The 15,128-nt window shown below is 35.0% G+C and overlaps 1 protein-coding gene across 1 annotated transcript; it reads right to left on the reverse strand.

The window, feature by feature from the left end:
• Positions 1-279: 279 nt before the first annotated feature.
• Positions 280-4,775, reverse strand: TSHB (thyroid stimulating hormone subunit beta). Its single transcript, XM_032154899.2, has 3 exons — positions 4,741-4,775; positions 1,066-1,228; positions 280-616 (listed from the first exon to the last, which is right to left on the reverse strand). The coding sequence occupies exons 2-3, from the start codon at positions 1,225-1,227 to the stop codon at positions 362-364; spliced, it is 417 nt and encodes a 138-aa protein (XP_032010790.1). The 5' UTR covers position 1,228; positions 4,741-4,775; the 3' UTR covers positions 280-361.
• Positions 4,776-15,128: the final 10,353 nt, after the last annotated feature.

Consider the following 15,128-nt stretch of genomic DNA (forward strand, 5'->3'; position numbering starts at 1 on the left):
GATCACATTACTGTCTCTTCATAACTCTGTAGTCATCCCACATTCACTTTCTATATCATAGAAACCTCCTGGCCCTCTGTTAGGAGAGACTGCTCAAGGTGAGCTTTTTGGCATTTCATATCCCTGTTCTCCATTTTACCTCCACTCTGCTTTTTCACGTGAAAACCAACCTTCAACTGAGCCCAAAAGGCCCATTCATTCACCTTTTCTTCTAAAACCGCTTAAGCTCTCTAATGCCTGTGTAGGTATGGGTATGGATTAAATAATACTCAAAATGAACAGAAGATATTGTGAAACATAATATTTTTATTGGCTTTATTTCAGGCAAGCACATTTAACCAAATTGCAAATTATATCACTATTAGACAGAAAATCCTACCAGATAAGACTTCTGAGGTTTGGTACAGTAGTTTGTCTTGATGGCCTCATGTATGCAGTCACTATAGTCAGTATTGCACTTGCCACACTTACAGCTGAAAGCAACAGGATAGGAAAAATAGGGAGCAACATGGAGTGGGCATCCTGGGATTTCTACAGTCCTGTAGATGAAGTCTCTGTATGTGCAAACATCCTGGGACAGAGCATATTTGGGAAGAAACAGTTTGCCGTTGATATCCTGGGGAAAGAACAGAAAAGAGAGCATAATGGTGACAGGACTGTAGGAAACATATAGATAATAGAAACATAAAAATAAATTCACTTATATTCCTTCATCACAAATACAACTGGGAAAGAACTCCTTAGCCCCATTCTCCAATACCAACTTAACCACGTTGAATTCTACAGAGACAAAAGTGACACCCTCCTCTCTTTTATCGTTGATCATGGGAACAAGATAAGGTTTAAGTAAAGCTGGGACATAAAACTGTTATAAAATTATCTGTATCCATTGTGCTGAGTAGATTCACATAATATTGTAACCTGTGTACTCTGCTTCTAAGGAGCCAATAACCATTAGATTTGGGAAATGAGGTTGTGATTTATTTCATTTCTTTTCTATATAGGAATGGACTTCTTCAGGGCTTATATAATTTACAGCCAAAAGAAGTGACATGAACTACATACCCGCGTCATACAATATCCAGCACAGATGGTGGTGTTAATGGTTAGGCAATAAGCACACTCTCTCCTTTCGATGTGCATTGTATACTCAGTTGGAATACAAAAAGACATCGCTTGCCCACATGCAAGGCCAAAAAGCATGGACATCAGAAAGACAGCAGTCATGCTAAGTCAAAGATAAAATTAAAGAACCTATTGGTTAAAATCAGAAAGGGCAAAAAAACAAAACAAAACAAAAAAAAAAAACAAGAAAAAGTATAACCAAACTTCAGTACCATCCCAATGTATGTAATCATGCTTATAATTCTACCATTTGTTCAAGGAAGACACCAGAAAGATAAAGTCCAAAAAAGGTCAACTGAAATTACAACTGGTGTTAAGGGGCTAACTCAGAAATCTAGGAACCCCCGATCCCACTTCCAAACCCTTAGGATATCCCTTTAAGGTTGCAATATGTACAGTTGGAACAAATTAAAGATTATTTTACACAGAACAGGCATGTAATTTGTTCTCAAAAAGATTAACAGGCAAGAAAAAAAGGTTGACACAATTAGAAGAATACAATCAAGGATGACAGCTCCATTATGGGTTAGCCAGGAATATTAAACAATTTTTGGATGCATGGAAGAAAATAGAGGATCCACAGTGCCTCAGGCAGAAACAGAACATGCATCTCAATAGAGCTTGCATGATGAAGAACTTGTTCAATATCAATTGGATATCATTATCAATATGTATTGATTGGATATAGTTATCATATTGATAGATATCATATTGATATCTATCAATATGATATTGATATGATATTGATATTGATATTATCCCTCTGGATAATGTTATGACATAATTATTTTAGTTCTACTACTGAGGAAGGGTAATTAAATTTCAGACTTTTGAATGTAAGTTGATCACCTTGAAGATTAAGAAGACTTTTCTTAATCTTACAAATATTGTACAGCTAGCTAGGTGTGTTTGGATTTTTTTCCTTCTCAAGTATCATTGTCAGTAAAGAAAATATATACCTTAATGGAGTAGTATTGTTGTCTATGAACATAAACTTGTTTGCTTGTTCTATTAAATAAATTATAATTTACTAAATATTTTGTTCAATAATCAGAAGTACCAAGATTTCCCCAAATCTGTCAGGGAAGTTATATCCCAACAGCATCTTTAAGCTATATACACTAAAACCTCTGTAAACTGAAACCTCAGAGGTTCAGCCTTGGTTAACCAGGATTTTTTTTTTCAATCAACTTATAAGAAACCATGAAAACCACATTACACAGGTTACCAGGGATTTATTTTAAATGTCAAATTCCAGAGATTAGTGGTCATTTCAGTCAACCTTCTATTCCTAGAATGAGAATTGCAGATAAATTAGATAAACATATATTGAGCATCTGAACCAGGCACTGACAGACACAAACGGAAAAGATACGGTCCTTTACCTAAAGGGCTGACTGTCCAGTGGAGGAGCTAATAGGAACACAAATAATAAAAACACAGATTGTTCTAGTGCTCTGAAAGAGTCCAAATTAAGACTTTAAGACCTACAATTATCAAAGATTTATGTTTACTATACTTCTTATTACACAAGAAAGTAAACTAACCCATTTTAGGAAGACTTAACTTTTAAGGTTAAAATAACAGGGGTTTTTCTCACAAATTCTTTTAAATGAAATGTTGCATATTCAAACATTCCTTGGAGGGTTTTTTTGGTATTTGAGTTAAGGAGCAAAAACATACAAATTCCTTACTCATGGAATCTGGCTTTCTCAAGCGCTTCTCAAATGTGAGCTCCCTCTATGGTACAGTTGGTTCCAGTATTTTAGAGATACAGATCTTGATGATCCTCTGCAGGATCTTAAAATTACTAACTGGTAAATTATGTAAAATGCTTACTCATCATGGTCGTTATAGTTCTTGCTTGTTTAGACAGCCAGCTACTGAGTTTTTTCTATAGGAAACAATTAACTTCACATATTTTAACTTTTAGCTCTATGAGTCTGTATAAAATCAATGTGGTGACCTGGTGATGAAAATATTGGTCTAAAAATTAAGAAACAGAATTCTTCCATAAATCTATGAGAACTTGACTAAAATGTATAATCTATTTGAGTGTTATTTCCCCATCTGCAAAATAGAAAATGACAAGTACACCTGACCCTTTTTAAAATGTAGAATGAAAATTTGTTTTGGTTTTCCTGTTGTCATACTAACTATGGATACTCTATGTTTTTTTGAAGTTTCTCCTATAAATGTAGAACTCTAAACTAACAAAAGTAGAAAATGAAAGTGCTGAATTACCAGCCACAGGAGCTGTACAACTTTGTGGGCATAAAGAAAGCAAGAACTTTTCTTTTTCCTTTACTTCTTTATTGCGAATAGTAAAACTTCACCCACAGAATCTTTCTGGGCCTCAACTTTCTCACTATAAAAGGAAGGCTTAGAACCAGAAGATGATCATGAAAATCTTCCCAGCACAAATAGTCTGTAATTCTATATGATAAATTAGTGTCAGATCTGATTGATTGATAAGAGTTAGTGATCTAAATTCTACTTTAGGATTTAATTGCAGTTGTGTGCAACTGAGCAATTTAGTATCTCTGTGCTTTCATTTTTCCATATGTCCCTTCCTAAAGTCATAAAAAGAATAAAACAATACATGTGAAACACTTGGCACTCTATATAAGAAAGATCATATAGCTATATAACACTGTACAAATTAGCATTAGTTAATCCCTTCCTCTGTGATATGCCACAATTTCTTCCTCGTTGTCATCTGGGTTCTCATCTTTGCCACTTAATTGCTTATTCTGAAATCATCATAAATAATTTGTTGGGTACCTAAACATAGAAGGCATGGTTTCAGGCAGGACTTAAATAATGAGATGCCTTCTCCAGATGCATGACCATATATGTCCCTACTTTCAACATATTTTCTTATTCCAAGATATGTTCTTTCCTTTGCTCCTTTCCTCTTTTTTTCTCTTATTTTTGCTCCCAATGCTTCATTCTTAATAAACAATTTCCTCTCTGCTCAGCTAACTTCCTTCACTAATTTTTACTCTCCAAATCCCTTACTATGAAAAGAACTAATTGCCCAGCCTATGAATAATCCTAGAGCTTCACTAAAGCAGTATATTTTTCTAGAAAGCAAAATGTGCTGTACAGCAGCTGTGTGTGTGTTGAACACTATCAAAGGAGGTTTAGCTATTAAATAACTAAAAAAAACTTATAATACAGAGTGCATTACCCTTGCAGGTACTCAAAAATGAATTTGCTCTAACATTCCCAGAAGTATATTTTCATAAAAGATGACCATTAGTACAGTAATTGAGAGGATTTAATACACAGATCATTAAATTGATAACAATATTTAAATCAAAATGAAAACAGAAGAAAGTCATGAATATCAAATATCCTTCATTAGGAAACTAATCAGTTGTTTCTCTTTCTTTAAGTCAATGAATTTTTTCCTTATCCGTATGTATGTAGTTCTCCCACCTTCATCTACTACTAAACAATTTGGAGCAATAATTTAAAATATTAGAGCCTGTTGAAGCAAATTATCTTTCAGCATTTGCCACTTTCTAAAAAATGATAAAATGGTGAAAATGAAAAAAAATAGCTTAAGAACATTTCATTTCACAGAGCCTTCTCACTATAGACACCTACCTTACTTTGCATTGGTGAGCAGATGCTGTGATGACCCAAACTAAAAGCTCTTGGTTCATTTTATACCCTTCAGGATAATCCTTCTGATCTTCTTGTTTATATAATTGCATCTGATTTACTGCTTTCTTATCTGAAAAGCATCTATTGAAAATTCATACTGAACTCCAAATAAAATGTATTTAGACAAACAAGCTCACAATATCTTTACCTGGAAACTGACATTATTAAAGCATGCATTTTCCTCTCTCCTGTTTCAAAATAAAATTACCTTTTAAATGTATTCTTTATCAATATTTATTAATATTAATAAAAGATAGATACAAAATGGGAAAAACCAAATTCAAAAAACATTCTAACATCTTCTAAGTAAGTCTTGGGAATAAAAATTTATTTAGGGCTTGAGTGCTTCAAGTTTTACCTAAATGTTCATGTAAAGATATATAAAATTATTCCGCATCTAAACATTTTGTTTAGAACAAAATGTGTAGTTCAAAATATTTTGGGGGGATTTTAAGATATTAAGTAAAATTTACACGTATGAAAGAATGACTCTGTGAGGAACATGGCCACATCTGACAGGATGTCAAGCTGACCTGAGATAAAATTTTGGCCCTGCCATTTACTTGCTATATGACATTGGCATGCTTGACCTCTTCCGTTTCTATTAAAAGGCAATATCACTTCTCTAATGATTTGTGGTGTTGAGCATTTTTTCATATGCTTATTGGCCATGTATATATCTTCTTTTGAAAAGTGTCTGTTTGTGTCTTTTGCCCACTTTTTAACGGGGTTCTTCAGTTTTTGCTTATAAATTGTTTAAGCTCCTTATAGATTCTGGATATTAGATCTTTGTCAGATGCATAGTTTGCAAATATTTTCTCCCATTCTGTAGGTTGTGTGTTTATTATGTTGATAGTTTCTTTTGCTGTTACATCAGGTAACAAAAGTACACGATCCTAGAGAGATGGGAAACAAACAGTGAGAAACTGCCCGGAGAAGGTTTCTGGGCCATAATGCAGAAGCTCTTTAGTTAAAGGTCCCATTTGTCAATTTTTGTTTTTGTTGAAACTCCATTTGTCGTCTTTGTCATGAAATCTTTGCCCGGTCCTACATCTGGAATGATATTTCCTAGGTTATCCTCAAGGGTTTTTACAGTTTTAGGTTTTACATTTAAGTCTTTAATCCACATTGAGTTGATTTTTCTATATGGTGTAGGGAAGGGATCCAGTTTCAATCTTCTGCATATGGCTAGCCAGTTATCTCAGCACCATTTATTGAACAGGGAATCCTTTCCCCATTGCTTGTTTTTGTCAGTTTAATTGAGCAAAGAACGATTGTCAAATCAGGCAGCCCTCAGAATCAGAAGAGATTCACAGAACTCTGCTCCTCAATGTGGGCAGACAGCATTTATGGACAGAAAGTAGAAATGAGATATCGAAACAGCTTGATTTCATTATACATCAGCACTTGCCTTACTTGGACAAAGTCTGATCAGCTGGCTGCCTGTAATTGACTGAAGTTCAGCTGCTGTGATGAGCTGAAATTCAGCTGTCTGTTACAAAAGTATACTCCTAAGTTAGGCTTTCAGTTAGTGTACATACTAAGTTAGGTTGCAGTTCATTATGTAGGAACTCACAACACAGAGGTATCCTCAGGCCACATTTAGTTTAACAGATATATACCTAGAAATGGCCATGCCAGGGGCTCCAAAGTCTTGGGAATGTGAGCTACTATGTAATAAGATAATTTTGAAAACAGGGAAACTGGAAATGAGGGCGCCAACCTAATTTCAGACAAGATGGTAACACAAGAGTATGATAAATGGAAGAATGCTGGATGTGTGTTTCTAATGGAATTAATGCCTCCTTTGTATAAAGCATTGATTCAGGAACTCATTTTCTAGTGGATTTATATACCTATCCCTGGGAGATATATATATATGTATGTGTGTGTGTACATATGTAATGGGCAACTGATAGACACTTGGCCTGTTACTAAAAGAACTATAATAAATACCATGCATTTGGGTAGTGATTTTCTTGCTAAAGAGGCCTTAGTGTATATGATCTCATACTGTTAAAAGAATCCAGGCATGTTGAATTTGTGCTTCTGATCCAGGTTTACTTTCTCACCTAAAATAATTATAAACCAGTACAAAATATATAAAATAATGTCTCTATACATATTGGACATCAGGTAACAAAAGTACGTGATCCGAGAGAGATGGGAAACAAACAGGGAGAAACTGCTTGGAGAAAGTTTCTGGGCCATAGTGCATGAAAAGTTACCAAGGCAGAGGCCAGAAGCATCACCAAATTGAAGAGAGAGACCTGGGAGTCCACCGATCCCCAAGGCAGCTAGAGTTCACAAGAAAGACATTATCAAAAAAGAAAATCACAAACTAATAACCCTCATGAAAAGAACACAGATGCAAAAATTCTTCACAAAATTTAACAAAACAAAATAAACAATATATAAAAAGAATAATACATCATGGTTGAAGTGGAATTTATTTCAGGAATGCAAGTTTAGTATGCATTCAATTAAGAAAATTCACCCTACTAACAGACTAAAAACTAAAAGCCTTATGATGATCTCAGTGGAAACACACACACACAAACCACATACACAAAAAGCATTTGACAAAATCCAACATAGATTCCTGAAAAAATTCTCGGCAAACTTGGAATAGAAGAAAACTTCCTAACTTAATAAAAGGCATCATCAAAAATTTATGATTAATATCATACTTAATATTGAAAGACAGAGTACCTTTCCTCTAAGATCAGGAAAAAGGCAAAAATGTCTGCTTTTGCATCTTCTATTAAACACTGTACTGTAAGTGCAATGTTAATGCAATAAGCCAAAGGAAAAAAGACATTCAGATGGGAAAGGAAGGAGTAAAATTTTATTCACATACAACATGACCATCTATGTAGAAAATCTTATTGAATCACTGATTTCAAGATTGTAAAACTATGGTAATTAAGAAAGTGGTGTTAAGAAAGATCATTGGAACAAAATATGGTCCAGTAATAAACCTGTACACATGTGGTCAAATGATTTTCAAGAAAGGTGAAAATGAAATTAAGTAGAAAATAAATAGTATTTTCAACAAATGGTGCTGGAACAATTCGTTATCCAGATATAAAAATAAATATTTTTTAAAATAAATAAATAACTTCAATACATATCTTGCATTATATACAAATGTTAACATGAAATATAAAAACTAAAATTCTAAAACTTCTAGAAGAAAGCATGGAATAAAACCTTTGTTAGACAAAACTTGAATTAGGCAAAACTTTCTTAGATATAACACCAGCAGCATGATCCATTTTCAAAAAATGATAAATTGGACTCCATCAGAATTAAGAACTCTCTTCAAAAGGCATTGTTAAAAGAACAAAGACATACCACAAACTGAAGGAAAAGAAACCTGCAAATTATACATAAGATAAAGAACTTGTATACAGAATATATGAAGAACCTGCTATACTCAATTATAAGAAAAAAATATCCAATTTTTTAAATAAGCAAATGTTTGAATAGACATTTCACAAAATTATATAGATGGGAAGTAAACAGATGAAAAATTTTCATCATTAGTCTCAGAGACAAGCAAATTAAGACCTCAATGACAGCACTACACACTTCTTGGGCTGCCTAAAATTTAAAAATTGGAAATACCAAGGGTTAGCAAGGATGTGGAGCAACCGAAAGTTGTATACAATGTTTGATGGAAACATAAAATGGTACAGGTTCATCAGTCCATAAGTCTCTCAAAAAGTTAAACATACACCTACAATATGACCCAACCATTCCACTCCTCAGTATTTATCTAAGAGAAATAATAAGATATATCCATACATGAACTTGTACACAAACATTTATAGCATCTTTATTTTTAATAGCCCCAAACTGGAAACAACCTGAATGTCCACCCACAGGTGATAAACAAATATGTCATATATATGCAGTAGAATATTTGTCAGCAATAAATAGGAATAAACTACTGACACAGCAGTGACATGAACATCAATAATTATGTTATAATCTTAATATTATTAAGATAGACCAAAACAGAGTACATGCCATATAATTCTGTTTATATAAAATACCAGAAAATACAAATTAATGTAAGACAGAAAGCAGATTAATGATTGCCTGGGGATGAGGAAAGGCAAGGAAGGGGAAGAAAGAGGGATTTCCAAGGGGCAGAGGAAATATTCAGGAGGTGAAAAATATGTTTATTATCTTGATTGTGATGATGGTTTTACAGGATATACATATGTTAAAACCTACCAAAATATATGCAGGGTTAGGGGTTGAATTATGTACTCTCAAAATTCAAATGTTGAAGTTCTAACCTGTAGTATATCAGAATGTGACCTTATTTGGAATTAAGTTCATTACGAATGAAATTAATTAATATGAAATAATACTGGAGTAAAGTAGGCCACTAGCCAATATGATTGGATATATCCCCTTCCAAAAAGAGGACATTTGGACACAGACACACAAACAAGGAGAATGCCATGTGAAGAATGAAGTTATGTTGCCTCCAACCAAGGACTACCAGAAGCTACAATAGAGGCCTGGAATACATCCTAGCTCAGCAGCTTCAGAGGGAACATGGTCCTGCAGATACTTTGATCTTGGACTTCTGGCCTCTAGAACTGTGAGAAAATAAATCTCTGTTGTTTTAAACCACTCAGTTTATGGTACTTTGTTATGGCAGTCCTAGGAAAGTAATATATGCATTTTATTGTGTGTCAATTATACCTCAATAAAACTGATAAAATATATGGTAGGTGGAAATCATCTGTGCCTACTTGTCTAACTTCACGTCATACCCACCTCTCTCCACCTTTTATTTATTATGTCCCTTAGAATATTCCAAACTTGTTCTTGGAACAGTGCTTTTACATTTGCTATTTGTTCATTATGGAGCAACCTTACAACAAGTCTTTGAATGGCTTTCTCCTTATCATCTCAGCTTAAAAATTACTTCTTTAGAAAACCCTTCCTTGACCACCAAGTCTAATGCAGCCTACTGCCACTGTCACTTTCTATCCTGTTATCTCATATTTTCTTCATTGCACTTAGCATTTTCTGATACTATATTATTTGTTTATATACTTATTCTCTGTCTCCCCCTTTCCAGCCAGACTGTAAGCAATTTAAATGGAAGCTTTGTTTGTCTTGCTCATCACCATATCTTCAGAATCCAAACCAGCCTCTGCTATATATTAGGTACTCAGTAAATATTGATTACATAAATAAATGGAAACATAGATCCTATTCTGACATTTCACATCCATGGAGAGGTTATTTAATGCTCTGATGTTCTATAGATAGTTATAGGCAAAGTCAGGCTAAATCCGAGTTTGTTGACATCGTTTTTGTTGCATTAAAATTTTAACTCATTTTCAAAGAAAAACAAACACTCATACTCTTTACTTAGCTAAACAGAGAAGTGGCATTAAAATATGAATCAGATTTACTGACATTATCCTTTAGCCCAAAGACTGGGTACTTTTCTAGCTCCTACTATTCTCTATATCCATAAAATTCTAAAATCCTGCACAATATAGACACTTTTAAAATAATCAGTTTAGCCATCTTAAGCCTGAGTTATCAGTAAGAGTCATATTAAAATGGCCTGCAACATAAAACAAAACCTGTTTGTTTACTTAATTCCTTTCAATGCTTTTTTTCTTAATACAGATAATTGGTAGCAAATAGAGTTCACCCTATTTGCATATTGATCATTTTATTATTTTAAAGCTCTCAAGTGAGAAGACAAAATTGATTTAATATGTATAAAAATTATGTCAATTTGCTTTTCTCTTTTGGTAACAGATTAAAGCCCCTTGTATACCAGATTTACATGAATGTATGCAAGTTCTTTTCTATTTCAAAACATTTTTTGAAATTAAGGTCATCTATAAATGTTAATAGAAATTGCTAACATCTTCTGTAATAAAATTTGTAGTGTTATAAACTCAGATTGGTATCCAATTTTCCTTACCTGTATGTCAAAACTAGTTTCTCTATCCCTTAGTATAATATCTTTCTTTCTACTTATATTACTTTATATAACCTCTTGGTAATTAGATATTATTTATCTGGCTGAATAATGTGAGCAGTATTAATTGTACTCACAATAACAAGTATAACCACTTCTCAGCAACTAATGAACAATATGCTATCAATCTCACCCTAAAATTTTAAACTTTTCTTATCTTTTTTTAGCACACCTTTTATTTCTAAAGAAGTTTGCAGTATGAATATGCAAAAATTAATCAAAAATTTAGTTAGCAAATTAATCAGTGGTAGTCACAGAACAACAAATCCATAATGTAGTTAACTTGTCTCACTACGTATATATGAGTTTTCCTAGTGTTTAGAATTATCTTCTATTGGGAACAATGGCTATTCATGAACTCATTAATTCATTTGTTCAACAAATCTATGGGATTTCCACCTGATTCCAGACACTGCCCTCAAGAAACTCCTTCTTACCAGTCATCTTCTTCACACAGCTATAAAATAACAGTCCAGACCTCTCCTTGAGCCCCAGACCCATGTATCCAACTCCCTACAAGACATCTCCAATTACATGTTCCACAGGAACTTCAAACTCAGTGAGCACCCTGAATCCCAGGGACTGAGTTACGTGCCTCCTTCTTATACCAGCATATCACCCTCTAGGCTTACTCCCAAAAGAAGGCAGGAGAACAGCACTAAGCCAGCTTTTCTAGCCCAAAATATGAACCAGGTTTGGTGAACCTCCCCATAGGTAAAGTAAGTAAAGGAATAGGGAGAGGACCAAAATGTGCTTAGGTAAACACATTTTGATTTCAAGGAAGTCAAGAGTAGGGAAAAGCTCTTCCCTGCCTGGCACAAGAGGAGGCCTCCCAGTCTCTACTCCAGCACTACTAACAATTGTTTTCATTGGTCAGTGCCCAGACGATTCAGCTTCTCCCCAAAGCCCCACATATTTCTGCTTTCACCCATCAAGGATTAACTGGTGTAAGAATTTCCCTTCTACTAAAAACAGTTAGAAAACAGGGCAAAATATATGAACCAATTATTCATAGACTTTGAATAACAGGCACCAGAAGGCTGATACTGAAAGAAAAGAAACAAATAAGTTAAGCCCTATGATTGTCCTAGAAACCTGAAGGCAGTTTCTAGGCTACAGCACAGAGAGGGGGAACAAAACAGAGATTATATTCTTAAGGAATTGTGAAGACACATATAGAAGTTCAGGGAGGCTGAAATGCCTAGAATTTTTAGGACAGAGAAATGAAGAGGAGGGAGCTGCCTAGAAAGAAAATCTGGAGATCTGAAAGGGGTTTTCATTGAGTCTTCGAATGATGACCAATTTGGATATGACGGGGTTGAAACTATGAAGCCAAGGAAAGATCAATGAAAATCAGGAGGCTGAACAATTCCTAGAGCTTACTTATGTCTAAAAATAGTTTGTGCTTCCATAAGCCAGAGTGGAGAAGTATTATAATACATAATTAGGTAGAGTCCTCAGAGAAGTCATGCTTTAAAAATGAGGATAAATTAACTCTAGAGTTAAGGCTGCTCTGAACCTTCCTGAACAAAGATAAAAAGGAACTTTCAAAAGGATTGAGCAAGCCAAGTAACATGAATGTCTGCCAGAACAAAGTTCAGTATTCCTTTAAAAAATACAACAAAATATAACTCACTTATTAAAATGTAAAATTAACAATGTCTAGCATCCAATAAGAAATTACTAGGCATGCAAAGAAATGAAAAATATGACCCATACCAGAAGGAAAATCAATAAATAGAAACAGGCTCAAAATGGCAGAAATAATGAAATTCACAGACAAGAACCGTCAAAGAGCTTTTACAAACATTTTTAATAGGCTTAAGAATCTAAATGAAAACATGAACACGAGGAAAAGAGAAATAAAAGGTATAATAAAAGACCCAAATGGAACTTCTAGAGATTAAAAATACAGCATCCAAAAATGAAAAAAGAAAAGTCACTGAATGAACTGAAAAACAGAGTGGATAGTTCAGAAGAAAGTATCAGTACACTTAAAGACATAACAATAGAAACCATGGTAGCCAACCTCCAAGATGGTAACCATGGTAGCCAACCTCCAAGATGGTACCAGTGATCCTCAATTCTTCGTACTTGTGTCATTGTGTAATACCCACCCATTGTGTAATACCAGGATTTGATATGTCTGTGTGATCTTCAGAATGGAGCAGAATTGAAGTTATGTGATTCCTAAAGCTGTCATAAAAGACATTTCTACTTTCATCTTGTTCAGTTGAATCACTTGCTATGAGGGAAGTCAGCCATCAAGTCACAAAAACACTCAAATGACAGCAACTATGGCACAGTCCAAATGGCAAAGGACAGAGACCTCCTGCCAACAATCAGAACCAACTTATCAACAATGTAACTGAGCCATCTTGGAAGTAGATCTTCAGCCCTTATTAAGTCTTCAAATGACTGCAATCCTAAGACAATATCTTTTTTTTTTTTAATTATTATACTTTAGGTTTTAGGGTACATGTGCACAATGTGCAGGTTTGTTACATATGTATCCATGTGCCATGTTGATTTCCTGCACCCATTAACTCGTCATTTAGCATTAGGTATATCTCCTAATGCTGTCCCTCCCCCCTCCCCCAATCCCACAACAGTCCCCGGAGTGTGATGTTCCCCTTCCTGTGTCCATGAGTTCTCATTGTTCAATTCCCAACTATGAGTGAGAACATGCGGTGTTTGGTTTTTTGTCCTTGCGATAGTTTACTGAGAATGATGTTTTCCAGTTTCATCCATGTCCCTACAAAGGACATGAACTCATCATTTTTTATGGCTGCATAGTATTCCATGGTGTATATGTGCCACATTTTCTTAATCCAGTCTATCATTGTTGGACATTTGGGTTGGTTCCAAGTCTTTGCTATTGTGAATAGTGCCGCAATAAATATACGTGTACATGTGTCTTTATAGCAGCATGATTTATAGTCCTTTGGGTATATACCCAGTAATGGGATGGCTGGGTCAAATGGTATTTCTAGTTCGAGATCCCTGAGGAATCGCCACACTGACTTCCACAATGGGTGAACTAGTTTACAGCTAAGACAATATCTTGACTGTAACTTGATGAGAGACACTCCAAGCCAGAACCATTAGCTAAGTCACACCCAAATTCATGATCCACAGAAATCATTTTATATATGTTTATCATTGGTTTAACCTATTAATTTTCAGAATAATTTGTTGAGGAGCAACAAATACCTAATTCAGAGACTACTTAAAATGAATAGCACAGGGAAAAAAAGTTTTTAAAAAGCCTTAGTGGAGGCCGGGCGTGGTGGCTCACTCCTGTAATCCCAGCACTTTGGGAGGCTGAGGCAGGCAGATCACAATGTCAGGAGATTGAGACCATCCTGGTTAACACAGTGAAACCCTGTCTCTACTAAAAAAATACAAAAAAATTAGCCAGGCATTGTGGTGGTCGCCTGTAGACCCAGCTACTTGGGAGGCTGAGGCAGGAGAATGGCATGAACCCAGGAGGCAGAGCTTGCAGTGAGCCGAGATCGAGCCACTGCACTCTAGCCTGGGCGACAGAGTGAGACTCCGTCTCAAAAAAAAAAAAAAGCCTTAGTGGAATAATATCAAGCAGAATAAAATACATGTAATTGGAGTCCAGAATAAAAGGTGAGAATTGAAGTGGGGACCAAAAAAATTGAAAAAATGTGGCTAAAATATTTCCAAATTTGAAGACTATAAAACCACAAATCCTAAAAGTTCAATAAGCAGAATTGTTTTTTAAATGTTTATTTCACTTGGGTTTTATTGAACTTTTAGGATTTGTGGTATTCTACACAGCATTGCCTCTGACCAAGGCACTCACTTTATGGCTAAAGAAGTGCGGCAGTGGGCTCATGCTTATGGAATTTACTGGTCTTACTATGTTCCCCATTATCTTTAAGCAGCTGGATTGATAGAATGGTGGAATGGGCTTTTGAGGTCACAATTACAACACCAACTATGTAACAATACTTTGCAAGTCTGGGGCAAAGTTCTCCAGTAGGCTGTGTATACTCTGAATTAGTGTCCAATATATGGTACTGTTTCTCCCATAGCCAGGATTCATGGGTCCAGAAATCAATGGGTGGAAGTGGAAGTGGCACCACTCACCATCACCCCTAGTGACCCACTAGCAAAATTTTTGCTTCTTGCTCCTGCAACATTATGTTCTGCTGGCCTAGATGTCTTAGATTCCAGAGGGAGGAATGCTGCCACCAGGAGACACAATAATGATTCCATTAAACTGGAAGTTAAGATTGCCACCTAAACACTTTGGGCTCTTCCTACC

This window comes from Hylobates moloch, unplaced genomic scaffold (genome assembly GCF_009828535.3).
Source record: "Hylobates moloch isolate HMO894 unplaced genomic scaffold, HMol_V3 SCAFFOLD_5, whole genome shotgun sequence".
NCBI lineage: Eukaryota > Metazoa > Chordata > Mammalia > Primates > Hylobatidae > Hylobates > Hylobates moloch.